This window comes from Lissotriton vulgaris, chromosome 10 (genome assembly GCF_964263255.1).
Source record: "Lissotriton vulgaris chromosome 10, aLisVul1.2, whole genome shotgun sequence".
In the NCBI taxonomy this organism is placed as follows: domain Eukaryota; kingdom Metazoa; phylum Chordata; class Amphibia; order Caudata; family Salamandridae; genus Lissotriton; species Lissotriton vulgaris.
Genome location: NC_141698.1, coordinates 225,077,449 through 225,096,216, shown reverse-complemented (window position 1 = coordinate 225,096,216; position 18,768 = coordinate 225,077,449). Strand labels below are relative to the sequence as shown.

Below are 18,768 nucleotides of genomic sequence, written 5' to 3'. Positions count from 1 at the left end.
TTTTCGGAGGGCAGGTATAACACTTTTCCTCTACCTTGACGACTGGCTGCTAAAGGTAAGCTCGCCACATCCAGTCGTAGACCATCGCCAGATGATAGTAAACCTCCTGACATTGTTTAGGTTCATGAGCAATGAGTCCCACCAGACTCCTTTACATAGGTTTATTGTTCTCTGATGTAAGGGCAGAAATTGCTGAATATGTTCAGTTTCCTTTAGCATCTCCATAATAAGACAACAGATGACAATGTTGACCTCATGAAAGCTATTTAAGCCGCAGGCCTTAGCGGTCAGTTTAGTTCTTTTTTTTCCTGCTGGTGTAAGGTGATCTCTAAACATTTCAACGTCATTGAGGGCCTTCTCAGATCTTTGACTCTTCCTTCCTCTTAAATTTGGGAGAAATGGGAATTCCTAGTGGTTTCTTTTATTGGTTTCAAGGTGTTTTTCTTACCTCGTTTTTGTGCATGTTAATTTCTTATTTAGTGCAGATGTTATTTTCCATAATGGCTGAAGTTTTAGTTGTGTCTAATATCCACTCCATACTTCAAGGTTAAGGACAGTAACGCATGGTCAACAATTAGCCCCATGAAGATGGGGATTTTCATTGGACATGACGAATATATCCAGTGTCTGAAATCTGACCATGAGGTGAAGGAAGTATCAGCCCTTCACAGCCCAAACAAATACAGGATTAGCTTGCAGAGAAAAAGAGGTACCCTAAAACTAGAGATCGAGTCCACCTAATGGCTTGAAAACGTCCCGGCAGCGATGCATGTGAACACTCCTCCAAGAAAAGGAGTTTGTTTTTCTACAGTAAAATACACTTTTTTGAAACGAAGACGTACTCACAATGGGAGATCAATGCCAGAGAATAATCAGAGCCTGTCTCTCTAGCTTTCTCTTATGATGGGGCTTCTTCTGCATTGATGGTGTGGGTTTGCTGCACAGTTTCTTCTTTTTTCAGTGTTTAAGTCTGTGGTTCTAAATTTAGAATTCATCGGCACCAGCTGGTCAGTGATGGATCTTAATGCTTATAATGCACTGGAAGCCTGGATTCTGATGGGCATGTTGGCGGATACCCAGAATCAAATCACTCCCATAGCAGATTTGGTTTTCACGCATCCTGTTCCACGTCGCTAGTCAGGTGAAGACACTGCTGCAGAATACTTCCAAAGTGATCATGTGCACCGGAGTTCCAAACCCATGATATGCTTGAAACATTGTGAAAGGCTTTGGCTTTATATGGGAGAGTAGTTCTACTCTTAAGAGTCTCTGATAGTATCACTGCATGTTAGGAGCCGAGCTCTGCTCCACTAATGAATTCAGCAACAGCCTGAGCAATTAGAAGTTCCGGCACAAGGTGAGAAGACTTGCTTAAGTTCTCCGCAGGGCGCATGGGCCCAAGCAGAATCCTTAAGGATATACATTCATTGACTTCAGAGCCTCTTGGCACATGGTCCCTTGGGTAAAAATCAGAAACCTCTTCTAAGTGATATTGTCCAGATCTAAGCCTGCAGCATACTTCAGATAGTGTCTAATGCTCTTTCAATGCTCGACGAGGAGCGCATCTGCGCAGTGGCTTTGCCAGGGTACTCAGCTGCTTTTTAATTGGTTGGCCAGGTGGCACTGCTGTCCTTTTAAAACTGCTGCATGGAGATAAGGATATATGGTTAAGTACTAAGACTGAAGATAATTTGTCCAGAAGGACTTCTCCGGCTGCCCATCATGCACCCCCGAGGCGTGTGAGGTGCCTCAATGGTCTCTGGTGTGTCCGGTTATATCAGTTCTACTTGAAGCAGTTGAGGCGTGAGGTTAGGAGTGAAATGGGTCATCTTGATATATATATGCTTGTGACCAGCATGTGTAACTAAAACTGTCACCTGCTCAGGACATTACCACTTGAGAAAATCTCTTACCTGCATAGTGTTTGAACGTGTAACGGATATGTACAAGAGTTGACCCCAATTAAAGCAGAGGTCTCAGCATCCTCATGTTTGGTTTTGCTTGGCACAGTCTAACAACTTCAGTAAGTATGTGGGTTGTATGCATGTTAGTCCCTAGTTCCAATTGCAGTGGTGTACAAGCAGTGAGATATCCACACAGCCTTTATACTACACGTTTAGTTTGTTGTTATATTTTACACTTGTAGCATTTACTGAGGCATTCACAGGGCGCTCGTGATGTGCCCCTATAGTGACCAGTACATTGCAACTATAGCCCAGGCATGACCTATTTACCTGCACCATGCACTGACCTCCCAGTACAGGGCAATATACACAGCTGTTGCAGTGTACCACTATAGCGCTATACCAGTACTCTGATATTTGGAGGGTTTTCACTATGTACCATTAACCCACTATTGAGGCTTTCACAGACTCCTCACGATGCCATCTCGTTGACATCTCCCATGAACTGGTGTGCCAATATTAGGTCCTTTTCAAAGCACTCATTCTCTACATCTGCCCCAGCACTGGGACATCACAGTACAGAAATGCACCTCCAATCTAACACGCCCTCGCCCCGGTACTCTAGACACAGACAGGTATTGGCCTTCACCTGCCGTCAGTATCTCTGCACTGAGCCATATTGAGCCCTGTCGCCTCGCGCCTTTATTCTGCTCAGCCCCATCCATGCATGGGTACCGGAGCCTGAGGCACTGGCATGTCTCGAAGCTCGCCCTGCACTGATATACGGTGACATGAACCGGCTATTGCTGACTTTCACCTGCACGGATGCCCTGGAAAGGAGGTTGTACCTTAAGGAAGCTTGTAAAAGCTCCACGAGCTGAACACGTATTGCTGTGAACAGTGCCCTGTGCAGGTTACATGTGCGATCTGAATGGGTGATAGCTTGGAAGTTGAGGGGGGGAGGGCGAAGTGCCTGTGTGGAAAGCGCAAGAAGTTTGCTCATTTTATGCCCCACTGGAAGAGATTAATTGGATCTACAAGCAGGAAAAACACTCAAATACGCTGTTGCTTTTTAAAACACTGCGAGGGGCTGGGTGGGCTCTGTGTTTTATGCGCTTAGCACCGAGGTACATTGCCAGCCCCTCAGTGCGTGTCTGAGCAGCTCCCCCAGCCTGTGTCAAGTGTTTGCCCGCAGTGACCTTGCAACACGCACGTGCCTCGTTCGAGTGCCCTACTGAGAGCAGTTCTTTTGAACAGCACTGGGAGGGGTAGACCATTGTAATTCTCAATCTTACTAGCATTAAGTTCATAAAAAATGGCGGCCTGCTTTTGATGGTCGTCGCTCCTCGTGGCCTGGAACTGGTAATGCTCGCGCCACAGTGCTGCGGAAGGTAACCGGTGTAAGAATAAAGCGGTGTATGAGTGATGGCGTACCGCTGGTGCTTCCAATGCTGGGTGTGTGTAAGGTGAGCCTCTGCTGCTTCTCCCCGTGTTATATCGGGTTCACATCTGTGCGAAAGGCTCCTATGCTGTGCTCTTGTTATGAACCAAAGTATGTACTGCTTTATGCCACTTCTGCATCTGTGAGGCGCGTGAGTAAAGCTGGTCTTGCCAGGTACCTTGTATGACCACCAGTGACACTTGCATTGTCACATACTGCAACTGAGCTTGTGAAGCTCGTATTGTCACGTTTTACCCGTCACGTTTCACTCCGCCCTACGAAAACTTTCCTGGTCACATACAGTACCAGTGCTGTGTTTTACGGAAGCTGATAGATTTAAGTGGGCCAGGTCGGGAAAAAAAGTGAAATAGCTGCTGGCGACGAGCAGGGACCCATTGTAAACAATACATCAGCGCTCCTTTCCTTCCGTTGCTCACCTGAGAAATGTATCCAAAAATTAACAATCCTGCGAGTGGTGCGCGTGCGTCACAGCGAGATGTGCTTTCAATTATTGCGCCCGTGTCTGGGCACGATAATTGAAACCACACGTCCTATTGGTGTCTATTACGCGCACCAAGCGCATAATAGACACCAATAGGCCGTGGGCGGAGCAACGTGCCCGCCTTTGGCCAATTGTGTGCTGTCTTTTATAAAAAGACTCACGCAAAGGCCAATGCGGTAGCACAAAAGGAATCGCACACGCACTAGCGTGTGTGATTCCTTGGTCAGTGCTAAAAAACAGTTTTTCACTCACTAAAGGTTTGCGCTGCGCGAGAACTGCTGCGCAGTGCAACGCAGGCGCAAGACCTAAAAAGGAAGAAAGGGATTCCAATCAAAAGACCCACTATAGATTGACCTTTAAAAGGAAAAAAAATAACCTATGAGGAAAAAAGTTCTGATGATAATGGTAGCATATACTTCTTTCTACAGTCAAGGGAGGAATATGGAATGTTGAATTCCATCAGTAGCAAACTGGCTTCAAAGTTTCAATGGAAAATTCAATAAAAGAATTCACTTTGAAAACAGGTAGGTCAATTACAAAATTGCCTGCTCTTTGTGACTATATAATACATTATGGCATACAGGCTGTTGCTATAATCTTCAAAAGAAAGGCTGCCAAGTCCCATCAACCAAGAATTATAGCCAAGAATCTCACCAAATCTTAGTGAATACATTTCCATTCGCTTCATGTTGACAATTAAAAAGTTCTTCTTTATGCAAAATATGTTCACAACATGCCAGTGCTCATATGTAAAGTGAGGTAAAGTAAGTCAGTCATGGCAACACCTCACAAACTTACATATCTCCCACCTCCTTGCGCTTTTTCAAGGTAGGTGTAAATTCAAAAGAAAATGTCAAAGTGGATTTGGCTGCAAAGACAGCAGTGACTGCCTTTTTAGTGACAACTGTAACTACGTTACCAATCAAATAGGTCTTTGACATTTTATTAGCTATACAGACAACTATATCTAAAGAGAATCAACTTGAAGTGTGCCCTAATAAGTATACATAGGCCAGAAGACTCACCAACTGTTTAGATCCAGGAATTTGAGAAAAGTACATTTTTTAATGTCACAACAACGAGAGGAGCTTATTAGTGTAGCCCATGAAAGGCTAACCCACCCCATGGTGATGCAGCTAAAATGCTAATCTTGCTGTAACAAAGGTGTTTTTTTTTAGTTTTTCATGCTGACAATTGATTGGAATCTGCTACAAAAGCTTTAGCTGAGGTACTACCTAATGTGAGGATGCAACAATATTTATCACATCCATTTCTTTGACAAGCACACAGAATCATAAGGACAAATTATATGTTACAGCAAGATTTAACCATAATGGAGCTTTGCTCGGGCTTATTCTAGTTTCATGCCTGATGTCGTGTTGTGTATCTGAAAATCACGACACCAACACGTTGTTTAGTTGGAGGTATCTTTAATGCGTTCGTCCTTATCCCTGCTCCTTTCCTAACTGCCTTCTCCCGCCTAGCTCCTCCTCTTCCTTACCTGGATATCCTCCCGCTTCCCAGCGCCCAGCACTATCACAACACTACATCTTCTCCCTTCTTAAACAAATTTGAAATTCTTCAATTGTGTCTATGCATGTCAGTGTATACAATAGAAAACACCATAGTTGCAGTTCTTCAATCAGGCGAACAGGTCTTCGATGAGTTTGCTCAGGACGGAGGGATATTGCTTGAGCCACCCGTTCCCCTTCAACAGGAGCCAAAGCAGGTCGATGATTACTTGCTGACTCAACTGCATCTCCTTGAACCACACTGCGAGGTGCAGTGAACGCTTCTCAGACCTGGGGCGTGCACTTCTGAAAATTTGTCACATTCCTTGTGATTCTCTTGTTTTCCGATTCAGCTGTGATCATAGTCTTTTTTAGGTCTCGCCTTAGCGAAAGCGCGCAAAAGCGCGATCTCGCTGCGAGAACTATAGCTGTAAGCTCAGCCGACAGCGAGGGGAGACAAGAGCTGGCAACGCGCGCAGCATTGTCTATGGCAGCGTCGGATTCCAACACGCGCCTTCAGATTGGGTCGCGTGTGTGAGCTTGTAACGAACACAGCTCAAGCGCGCGACCCAAGGCGCTTGTCGTAATTCGACGCTGCCTCCCTCTTGCGCAGGCCGCAGGCACATGATGACCCCGCCCACCCCTACAGCAGAAGGCAGCCAGGTCTGTACTGTCTCCGTCTGGCACTGGTTTCTGCAAGCAGCCCGCGATAAGAGCAACCTCTGGTATTGTTCTCGTGTTGGTTACAAGCATGCGGCGTGTCAGCGCGAGAGCGGCGCCCGCAGGCACGAGCTTCGGGCAGGTTCGACGGTAAACATAGCCGAAAACAGATCTCCCTCCCCTGTGATCCCGTGGCACGGCCTCCTCAGCACCCAGGAGGGCAGCTTCCAAGAGACGTCTTGTGGAAAACAAGTCTTCCCCGGGACCCCGAACAGGCTCCTTTATAGCACAATGTCAGGTGAGGATTGTGCTGGCCAGGGAGAAATGAACTGACAGTCTGAGACAGGAAGTATCTATCCTCGCTAGAATGATGCACTGCTTGCGGCACAGGACAGGTGGCGAGGCCTCAAAGGGCTGACAACAGGCCTCTAGATTAATCACTTCCAAAACGGGATGCACTCATGGCGTACATGCACAGAACACCAGATCGCAGCTTCTCAGAGGATCTAGAAGGCATGCAGAAAATACATGTTTAACGTGATTATTATTACAAGTTGTAAAGGCTTCTGAATTCGACCAGCTTGTTGCTCTAACTACTTGTGTTTGGAATGGGACACGTGCATATAAATACATTAGTAAGTGATTGATTCATTGATATCGGTGAAGACCAAAAAATATACAATGGCGCGTCAGTTTCCTACAAACAATACACTTAGTCCAGATAGACTCAAACGCATTTTTGGAGCTCCCCGGAAGTTGTTGTGTTCTCAAAAAGCCTCTATGGGTGTCAGCAGGAAATGACAATGTCCTTGGGTGTCAGTATTGTGATGCTTTATTAAAGGGGTTGCTGCAAGGGAGTGTGGGTTGTGGTGGTGGCGCTATAACAGGGGGGCCTCAGTACACCCGTCGATCTCAGTCCGAGGCCGGGACAACCTCAGTCGGAGTCAGGTGCCAAAAAAGGTATGAGGGAACATGCGTGACAGTGCAAACAGAGTACAGTAAGGAGCCCAGTCATGCTGTGGGGCGGGGAGGGAGGCTGTGGGGACCCAGCAGCTGCACCTGTTCTCAGCACGGAGGGTGAGCCGGCATGTTGATGGAGGCGTAAGAGCTGCACATCCTCTGTGGTGAGAGGGTGCGTGGACCCGTCCCCAGGTTAGCACTGGGGTCCCTGTCACATGTGGAGAAGTGTGGCTCACTGGTTAGAGCAGGCAGACCCTGAAGCAGAGGTCAGACCCGGGACCAGGGTTCAATTCCCGACGCGGCAGGGTCTTGAGCTCAAATGTCCATGGACTCGATAATTCTCGCTTCGGTGCCTGACCTAATCATGGGTTCACACTCTGCAACTCTGGGCATTAAGTTTGCTTAATCTCCACAACGGCCCCCCGCTGCGGGATGCCTGGCTTTCACCTTGGGGATGCCCTGTAGGGGCTATCTCACAGGGAAAAGCCAGGACGGGTTCCCAAGGCAAGCGCGGAGATACCCCTTCGGGGGTCGATTCAGGCGCTATATAAGAAACATAATAATAATAATAACACGGACGCCATCCTTCCCCCTCAGAGAGAGGGCGTAAAGACTGAGCCAGGCACTGGGACTAGCAGGAAGTGCTTGCACCCCACACAGGGGTGCTCCGACGCCTAGTACATGCCATCCCTACGCGCAGCTCCCGACCCCGGCCCTGGATTAAGGACTCCTCACTGCACCGCCTCAGAGATGGCCTCCCTCTGCGAGAGGTTCGAGCAGTCTATTCACCGAGACGCAAAGGGTGGCAGGGAGCGCCATCAAAAACCTTTCACCACCAATGACATCACAGGGTTGACCCCCATGCCCGCCCTTAGTCTAGGAAAAGCTTCCCCCTTTCTGTTCACAGATGGGGGCGGAGGGTGAAACGCAGAGAGTAAGCAGGCCTTTAAGTGAGACTAGTGCCAGGAGTACCACAGGACTACACATGGTTAATAGCTGCCCCCCCCATGCCCTCTATTGATGTCCACGCCAAGAGACCAAGCTTCTGTGGTGGCACCCCAGCCACCGTGCCCCGTAGATGGTATGCGTCTCACAAAGAGGCCTACCCAGTGGAACATAGAACACTATATGAACATGTCACTATTTAACCTCTTTAGTGCTAAGGCAATAATATTTTACTCCTCTAATTTCCATTGAAATGAATGGTAAGTGCATGACGAGTTACCCTTGTCATTAGCATCCAAGGGGTTAACAGGAAATGATGACCGGCCAGACATGATGGCAATCTGTGTGGTCAGGCAGCACAACGATGTAGTGAAGAAGGGGCTAAGAAGAGATCAGCACATGTTGAAAGTCTGGTCCGCGCACTGTGGTCCTTGAGCACGCCGACAAACGACCCCGTGGCCCTGGGAAGGGCCTCGTCGTGGTAGCAGCGGCCGCCAACAGGGGCTCTTGCAAGGAGGAATGACGGACCGATGTGGAAGCAGCAGCTAGAAAGGAAGACCAGAGGCAACAAAAGTAAGTGCCGAAGGCGCCAGCCCACACGTTCCCAAATACAATGTGCGTTTTGTACATGAAGTTCGTTGCTTCTTGTAATGTGTGCGTGGACGCTGCAGTAAAAACAGGATGTGGCATAACGGTCGGAGCTTCCAACCTTGGAGCTGGGTTTCCGGGTTCGAGCCTCGTCTTGGACTCCACATCCTGTGGTTCTGAGCAAGTCACTTAATCTCCCGGTGCCTAGCAACACCTTCAGGTCGAGTTCGTGCCATATAAAACTGCAAAAAGCAAAACAAAGTGGGACTTTAACTTCATAGGGCTTTTCCACGGCATGCTAAAGCTGCTTTCCTTTGACTTTAATCATAGGTACCTCTTAGCACCGCTGATTGGATGCATAGTGATTCTCAAAAGAGGCCATGCCGAATTCTAGGCCTGCGTGCTGTATTTCGTGCCAGTGTGGTGCTGGGCCACAGCTGATGACAGGCATCCACTCATGTGACATATTGTTCGCTCTCGGGTTACTTGGCACCATGGCCTGCCGCATCACTGATTCATTTCTGTAGGGCCCTCTGTAAGGTAGGCCTCGGCTGCACATCAGGTGTGCATGGGCCCTGGGCCCTATGCATTCAATCAGCATTGCAGCCTTCCGATGTCAGTGCATATTCGATTCACATGAGCCGTGCAGTGCTCTAGGTCTGTGAGAGTGTCTGTTAGCAACAGCTAACCACTCACAATGTTTATATACCAATTGCAAATAAAAAAATAAAATAATGCAAAGCATTGTCATTTACAATGCCAGTAACTCAAACTTTATTGCTGCAAGACCTATTGCATTGCAAATGCTTGTTTATTTTGTCACTACTAGGGGATATGGGTGATATCGACAGTCTGCTTTTCTCTGTTGCTCTTGTCCTACTAACACCCAGTCTCCTTCCTGGATAGATTGTTGTGCAGCTTTTCTGCGTCGGTCTGCATATTCCTTCAACTTTTACTTTTCCAGTCTGTCTCTTGCCGCTAATTCTTCATGCTCAGAGTCTTGAGACATGCCATTTGCTGCGTCTTCCCAGACTGCTATTCTTGTGCGCACGGTGGACCCAGCATTAGTGTCGCCGGACATCTGCCTGTGGTAGTATGCGGTGTGGTTCGATATGCACGTAGTACCTCATTTAAAGCCACTTGCACATCGTATTTGGACAGTTCTGCTTGTTGAATGGTCTTTTTTAGAGCGGCCATAAATCTTTCCACCATTCCATTGGCTTGTGGCCATAAGGGAGTAATCTCTGATGTCTGAAGTTTAGGTGATTGGCAAAAGCAGCAAATTCTTGCCCATTAAATGGTGGGCCATTATCTGTTTTCACTACCTTCGGGATGCCCCATGCTGCAAAGACCTCGTCCAATACAGGTATAGTGGAGGCCACTTTCGTTGATGCTATGAGCTGCGCAATTGGGAAACGTGAGTATTCGTCCATTATGACTAGGACATACTTGCCAGATTGTAACGGGCCAAAGAAATCCAATGCCACACACTATCCGGCAGTTCAGTCATTTGGAGGGGCACAGGGGGATCCTCTAGACTCACCAGCTGACACTGTGGGCAATCCTTTAGTGTAAGTTCAACCATCTGATCAAGCACCGGGAACCACACTTATTACCACAGCGCCCTCTTCGTGGCAAAAATACCTCTGTGGCCTTCATGTGCTAGGTTGATGAATCCTTGACGCAGCTGTTTCGGAATGATGATTCATTTGTCCCTTAATACCAGACCATCGGAGGTGATGGACAGTTCATCCTTCACATGCCTTAAGGAGGACAGCTCTTGACTGTCAATGTGTTCACTCTGTTTGGATTCCTCCAGCTATTTGTCTGAATGCGATGCTTTACGTTTCTAAGTGTGGCATCTTCATTGGTAGCATCAAGGATGGCCTCCAAAGGGACAGCGGGTGGTCGACCTTGAGTCACCACAAAATGGATGTATTCTTCAGATACGGACGTTGCTTTGGGATGTCTAGACATATAGTCAGCTGGATTGGCAGCTTTTCCTTGTTTGTGGATGATGGTGTCAGTATATTCTTGAAGTCGAATACCCCAGCGCTCTATTCTTGGTGGCATCTTGGCTCGGTGATTTCCGAAAATGGTTATCAGAGCCTGGTTGTCCGTGATGAGTGTGAAGTGTTTTCCGTAGATAAAAATATGAAAATATTTGCAGGCCCAGACTACCGCCAGGCTTTCTTTTTCCGTCTTAGAGTATGCTCTCTCTGTGTCTGTGAGACTTCTACTGGCATAGGCTACAATATACCGCTGATCACTCTGTCATATTGAGCCAATAAAGCTCCAAGTCCTATGGGACTCGCATCCACTGGGATTTCCGTTTTCCTTCTAGGACTGAAGTATGCAAGGTTATTGACAGCTTTGATGGCATGAAAGGCTTGATCGCATCTTGTGGTTCATTGAAACGCATGTCCTTGTTTGGTCAGCTTCCTCAGAAGGTAACTGAGGGTGGCGTAATCTTTGATGTACCGTCCACAATAGCTTGCATGCCTAAAAAATGAACGTACAACTCCAACGTCTCGCGGCCTGGGGGTATCATTCAAAGCAGCAATCTTTTCCGTATCGGGTTTCATTCCTGCTCCTGAGAAGATGTGTCTGAAGACTTTCAGTGTGGATTTGTGAAATTCACATTTTTCTTTGTTTAACGTGAGGTTGGCGTCCAACAGAGCATGACAGACTCGGTCCAGCTCCGTGTCATGTTCTTGCAGTGTCGCACCATAAACGATGAGGTCATCACTGTAGTTCAGTGTGTTGGGAATGTGATGAATTACCTACCTGATGGCTATGTGAAAAATCTCAGCAGCAGATGAAACCCCAAAGCTGAGTCTTTTATATCTGTACAGGCCTTGGTGAGTCCAGAATGTGGTGATGTATATCTCGATTTCTCGTGTAGCTGCAGCTGGTGATAACCCTTGTTAAGGTCTAGTTTGTAGAATAGCTGCACACCGTTGAGTGACGCAATCATGTCACTGATGTGAGGCCCTGGGTGCCGTTCTCTTTCAATGGTGGTGTTGGGTGCTCTCATATCTACACAGAGATGCACTTTGCCGGGGGAGCCATTTTGGGCACTACAACCACTGGAGAGATCCAGATAGTGGGTCCTGATGTCGTTTCGATGATGTCAGCCTGGAGAAGGTCCTGCAGTTCCTCCTCGACGGACTGTTGAAGGTGAAACAGAATTTTCCTGCGATGTTGCGCTATTGGTGTCACACGTTCATCTATGTGCAATCGAACTGGACGATGAACCATCTTTTCAAGTCCAGTGAATAGCTTCAGGAATTTGCGAACTAGGTCAGGTTCATCATCAACTTTGTACAAAATTTCAACTAGTCGAAGTTGTTCCGCCGTTGGTAAGCTAAGAAGACAATCTGCTTCAGGACGATGAATGACATGAATGCGAGCTGGAATGGTCCTATCTTTGTATGTGAGGTTAGTCAACAATTGTCCCAAGCACGGGAGAGGTTCCTTAGACATCCAGGTGTACACCCGCACGGCAGCTTTATGCAGGTGCGGTGACGGATCCAATTTCTTGAAATCTGCAACTGAGATATAGTTGAGAGATGCTCCACTGTACAGCACAAACTTGGCTAAGTGCGTGTCCATTTTAGGGACTAGTCGCGGATATTTCTTTAGTCGGTCCTGATCCGCAACCATGCAGACATACTCATCACTGTCTTGCGATATTTGGGATAGCTTGTCTGGACTGTGTAATTTTCTCGGTGATTGTCTTTGCGTGGTACTCCGCACACATTCTTAAAGTGGTTGCCCCTTCCACACTTCCTGCATCTTTGGTCTAATGCAGGGCAGGTCTCCGTATGAGGAAAATCATATCCACAGCGATAGCATTAAAGCTGGCGCTCCTGTCTTTTGTCAGTACGACTAGTACTGGGACGCCGGCGATTTGTATAATGAGACTGCACTTTGGATCTGGATGATCGTTGCCTTGCAGGGGAGGACCTTTTCGTGTCACGAGATTGGAGCCTAAATGCCTGTTCACGTTTTTCGCCTTTGCCAGCTTCCATTCTCTTGGCATGGTCTTCTGCTTGGTCATGTACTCGTGTAATTTCTTCAATTTCATCCAGAGAGTAGCTTTTCTTCAATAGAAGTCTACGTAGAGACACAGACTGACATCCTTCTATGATTCGCAAACGAAGGGCATCTTCCGTCGTGAAGGAGTCAAATTCACAGTAGCGAGCCAAAGGTCGCAGTTGTGTAGTGAAAGTACTCATGGGTTCATCTTTCTCTTGAGATGCCAGGTTGAAAGTGTATCTTTCATAATCAATGTAGCATTTGTGAAGACATTTTCTGTTTAGGGCGTCACGCAGATTCACATAAGACGAAGCAGCGTCAGCTGGAAGTTATTTTATGATCTGACCAACGTCCTTCCCTATTAAGTTGCATAGTGCAATTAGTTGCTGCTCCTCCTCAGTCACATGTGACCCTTTCATGAAGTCTTCCATGTCCTCTAGCCATTCTTGCCAGCGAAGGCCCATGTCTCCGACTGATATGAGGACTAGAGTTTTCGGCGGGCGTAAAAAGGGGACTCCAATCAAGCCAAATCTGTGTTCGCTCAAATATGCGGTGGACATAGGCGACTCTGGCCCAGTGCTGGCACCCGCAGAAGCATGACCCTGTCGTGATGTGGGTGAACCGGACATGATGAGCGACGGTGTAACAGATAGTGGAAATACTTCCTTGTATTAGACAGTCTAGCACCGAAGACCTCGCGGCGCCTTTCATTCGGCATAAATCACGGTATGCAACGTCTATCTGTACTTGTAAATAGGGAAGACACACCAGCCGGGAGCCCAGAAGAGATGAACACTGCGTAATATGCTCCTGTGTTCCTGTAATGTAGTGCCAAACATCCAGCAACTTCTTCAGCATAACATTTGCCAATGCTTGATGCCATTTGCAGCCATTGCCGGACTCCAAAATGGCCGCCGGGAACTCCTTGCAAGGGGATTGGAGGAACTGTCTGACCCAAAGATGGCCGCCGAGAGATCTCGCTCCTCGCGAGATTAGCAAAGCCAAATGCACGGCAATAGAAACTTGAACACAGACAGGCACCGGTACCTCCAAGCTGAGGAATGCAGCAACCGGGTGCCTCAGGCACTTCTCCCTTGATCCCTAGACGTCACCAGCAGGGCAGGCACGCACAGCCCAGACCACGTGACTGGGGTGGGCTCCCGGGTCGCGAACAGCACAACGAACACTCCTTGACAGACCACGCGACCGGGTGGGCTGTCCAGGGTTGCCAACACCACAAGGCGTACTCCTGGACACAGACGCGACCTGGGTGGGCTCCCGGATCGCGACAGGCACTGCGATAGTCCACAGGAATGACAGGTGGCTGGGACGGATTCCCCAGGACACGGCAGCGGAGCCAACGAACAACTTGGCAACAGGACAGCTTCTGGACAGCGGAGCGCACACAGGATGCAGGTAGGGAGGCAGGGTCCACGACCACTCCTCGTCGCCAGTTGTCGTGTCATGTGTCTGCAAATCACGACACCGCCACGTTGTTAAGTTGGAGGTATCTTTATTGCGTTTGTCCTTATCCCTGCCTCTTTCCTAACTGCCTTCCCCCGCCTACGCTCCTCCTCTTCCTTCTTTGGAAATCCTCCCACCACGTGTGCTGGTCCTAGCACCCAGCAGTATCACGACACTACACCTGATAGAGTGGGTTAGCTTCATATTTTCAACGATACTCGTGCAATTTACAAATATAGCCAATGTGAACACTGCCCACCACCACACAAAACAGTGTACTATTGTTCTTTTATAAAGGTTCAAGAAATAATACCAGTGCCTAGGTCTATCCACACTATTTTTGACAGGAACACAAGATACTGCACGCTATTTCTATTACTAAACAGAGCATTCTATTCAACTGCGCGCAATGCATTTTACGTGAGATCAAGTTATATATTTTAGAAAGCATTTATTCCTCTGATTAGAGGATGAGAAACTTAATCCAGGCAGGTTCACATACACATTCTTGCTTGCAGACATTAACGGCACTTGACATTTTTGAATAATGTGCAGAAAACTACATGATGTGGTTTTGCTACACAATGAAATGCATACTGCATTAGTGTAGGAAGGTGGCTACCTGACTATGGTAACCCCAGATATTTTGCCTTGTGTTTAGCTGGTTTTCGACTTAGTTGGCCTGGTTCCCTGCTAATCAGGGCCCCAGGCTATCTGCTCTCTCTGTAAAATGGATTCCATGTACCCTAGGTGCATAACTAGATTGGCTTGGGTCACCTTATCAGCCCCTGTACAGAGCACTATAGGTGCCCAGGGAATAGGTGCATCCAAGGCCTACCAGGAGCTGCAGCATGTCTTTTGCCACCCCTGGCTGGCTATCTAAAATTGACACAACTGGCTGATCACTCAGCTGGGGCAAGGTGGTGTAATCACCCCTTGCTTAGATATAGTATGCCTATATCTAAACCTAATTGGACATATATAAACCTATTAGTCACTCCTATGGCAGGCCTTAACAATCCTGGAGGCAGAGTGCTTGGTTTTATGTGAGATGGTGCTCTAGCATGAGCTGAGCCTGCGTGCAGCTGTTGGGACCAATTCCCTAAGCTGTTCCGGGATAATGCCAAACCATATACTATTAATTGCATTATAATCCTCGCGGTTATATAGCAACTTTGGTTTGGCTTTATCAAAACATGTCGTGTAAGGTGTCATACGATTTGAAATACTATCCCCTCGACAGTCCTGTCGACGGGGATAGCATTCCACCCCTCCAGAGGGAGACGACATGCAACTTTGCTAAAACGCAGTTGATTTTTACAAGAGCCTCAGATCCACAAAATGGATGCTTCTGCCACAGACACGAGTCTGACCTCCTGCTGCTGACCGAAACTCAGCCGAGGAGGCCTGGACAAAGGCTTTCCTGTTGCAGGGAGGTGTCACACCATCCCAGACAAGAGATAGAGGATTGTAGCAGGGAGGTTTGAAAGAAACCAGACAGTGCCTGGGGAGCACAAGGCTTCCCCTTGCATAATCCGGTCAAACCGGTTCTGGGGCACACCAGCCCCAGCTCCAGCGCGACCTGGACAAAGGGAAAGGGGTGTAACCACCCCCTTCCTGGGTCCCACCCATAGGAGGGGACCTAGCAGGTAATCCAGCCCCCTAGATTGGTATAAGAATGGGAGCAGTGCCAACGCACTCAGATTATCCTGATGAAACATTTGAAACGAAACTCAAGTCAAGTCAATAGATTTATATAGCGCGCTACATACCCAGAGGGTCTCAAGGTGCTTGACCAACTCTGGACCCTTCGACATCCTACTCGACGTAAAAGACTGAAGAATCTCCCTTGTGGTCAAGGAGTGACCACACTGTGCAAACAGGCACCATCCAGCACCTCGACGTTTGCTTTGTTGCAGTTCCCGCCGGAACTCAAGCGACAGAGTCCGACAAGACCAAGTGAGCCTGCCTTCTAACCGCCCGATCCACAGTCCCTGCAGAGCTGGGACCCGTGGAGGCGACCGGAAGCGTGGGGCCCACCATCTTGGAAAGACCACGAGACGCTGACCTCGCAGCCCACGAGTGACCCTCGAAGCTGTACATCGGGGTTTGAGAAGCCCCAGCCCTGAGCCACTTTTGCACCGAAGCTCACCCCTCTACACTCACCGAGTGCTGCGTGGGGCCCTTCTGCTTCTTTTGGCGCAACGCGTTGGCCCAGTCACTTGCCCGCTGGCTTGTGGCCCCTGTGCCGACGAACTACGAAATCTAACTTGTGATTCTGGTTGCTCCAAACTTGCACCCGCTCCTCTGAAAAGGAGCACCCGCTCTGACCCTCCTGGTCCGAGTGAGAAGCAATCTTCCAGTCCTGCGTGGATTGCTCTTGCCAAGTGTTGTTTGCCCCAATCTTGAAGCCGACCGTGCCGACGGCGAGAGCCTTCGTGGGACAGCTCGTGACCCGCCGCTCCTGGACGTCGCAGATGCCCCAGAGCGCCCCAGAGCCCACGTGGCAGCGGAGAGAAGCTCCTCGACAACCACCTGATTGCGCCCGACATTGCCTGGCTCCGTCCTGGTTCCACCCTGGTCATTGCTGAGTGACCCAGACTCTGTTTTCTCTGCTTTCAGGTACTCTACAACACTGATCCATCCTTGGATCACACCGGACACTTCTCCTTCACATCGCCTGCAGCATCTTCAGCTTCAAGCACCAACAACCTGCATGACGAAACCCGACACAACTTCGACCCTATGCACCCGCTTCCTGTGGGTGAGGTAACTCAACAACGTCCACACTGGTACACAACTCTAGTGGATGTGTCGTAAGTTTCATCCTTCTAGGTTAAGCGGAAGTCTCCTTAAACAGTAACTTTATAACTTTTACGCACCATTGACTTTGCATTGGTGCATGCATGTGCTTTAAGCGCTGCACCCGAATCCCGCTGGCTTTTCCCGACTTCAGCATTGCTAGTCCCGACTGCTCCCAGCGATTCCCTAGGCCTAACCACTGTTCGATTGGCATCTCTTATACCACTTTCTTAATATATGGTTTGAGTGGCTACCCGCCCTCATCCATAATTGTGCAACTTTTATATGTTGAACTGTGCTTTTGTTTTAACGCTTGTGCCCCTTTGCTCATAAAGAGTACTGGGGATTATTCTAGTAATAAATACATATATTTTTATAATATATACTTGTGTGGTGTCCTTTCATTTGATATTACAGGATTGTGATTGGTAAAACAGCTCGCTTAACACGACCTCTTGAGTTTAGCCTTTCAGGCTGCTTAGTCCATGCTACCCCTAGGATAGCTTGTCTATAAGGTTGACTTACAACCAGACACCATAAGGGATTGTTTGGACTGATACAAGGTGCCCCCAGAATTGGAAACATCATAGATCAGGCCAACTTCTCACAATTAGTCTCTCAGAAAAATTATTCTTAACTTTGCAGATTGGCCATTGGGTTGGCTGTCATAGATCAAGAGATCAAAAAAGGAATGGCAGAAGGAACATGTTGATACTAATAATGCTTCCAGTGGGGCATTATTGTTGGCTTATGCAACCAAATGAATATGCTAAGCTCTTTCAAGGGAAAACATTCAGGCCATTTATCCAACAGGTCAGATTCTATGTACTTTCCTGTCACTCATTACAAACGTTTGTAAGAAGAAGTTATTCCACTTATAGGCACATTAATACTCCATCGGAGATATAAAATCTCACATGCAAAAACACCTTTATGCAAGTACCTCCTAATAATAACGCAGTAACATGCTCTAGTTTGCACATTGCATTTAAAATACCGAAAGCAAGAAATGGTTAACCCTCTAAAATTAGTATTTTATCATGGCTCAATCGTTTCCCCCAATAGCTTAGAGAAGGAAAATGCTACTTACCAGTATGCATCTGTTCTTAGCATGTAGAGCTGCAGATTCTCACACTGAGCATTAGATCGCAATCTGGTGTTGGGCTCGGATGGCAATCTAATGCTAAGTGTGAGATCTGCAGCTCACATGCCTCGAACGGAAAATGCTACTTACCAGTATGCATCTGTTCTAGGAACGTAGAGCTGCAGATTCTCACACCTAGCATTAGATCGCCATCCGAGCCCAAAACCAGATGGCGATCTAATGCTAAGTGTGAGATGTGCAGCTCATATGCCTCCAACACATTGTTTAGCAACTGTTGATATGTTTTTTTGAAAAGCCAAACCATTTGTTAGGTTAATTTGCCAAAGCTACATTTCTTCTTACCTCTGCGAGTTGGACATTCGAAAACGGACCTGCTCAATGGCACTTTTTACCAGGGGATCATCCGGATTTACAGAAGGATGGACGACAAACTGAACCTAAAAGACAAATGTTCAGAAAAAGTAAGTACATACTTAAAGAGATTTTTGTTTTACATTACATTGCTTTGGACAGAACCATAAGCAAAAACAGCAACACTAAGTATTGTTAAATACAATAATGTCTCTCGAAAGTGCTTTTATTTAGGGCTCACTGATGAATGTTGTTAGTTTAAAGCAGTGAATAGGAAACAATTACGTTCACAGATACTCATTTTGTAGGCTCTTTCCCATATTCACCCTGGGGATATCCTTTACAGCTATAATGGCAGGGCCAAAACCTCTATCACTCCTGCCAAGTGTCACTCATCAAGGGTAAGAATAACAAATGTAGGTGACTGTATCTGCATCCTTGGGCCAAAACCTAATGTCAGGCGATTTATTGCAAACCCTAAATTTTAAGTTAAT

General features: G+C 47.5%; 1 protein-coding gene across 3 annotated transcripts in view; it reads right to left on the bottom strand.

Moving 5' to 3' along the window:
- Window positions 1-18,768, bottom strand: part of GTF3C1 (general transcription factor IIIC subunit 1) — a 2,762,707-nt gene that overhangs the window by 2,001,249 nt on the left and 742,690 nt on the right. For all 3 annotated transcript variants that reach the window (XM_086940909.1, XM_086940911.1, XM_086940910.1), the window contains one exon: window positions 18,266-18,360. In XM_086940909.1, coding sequence (XP_086797035.1) covers window positions 18,266-18,360 — 95 coding nt within the window. The remainder of the gene's footprint in view (window positions 1-18,265; window positions 18,361-18,768) is intronic.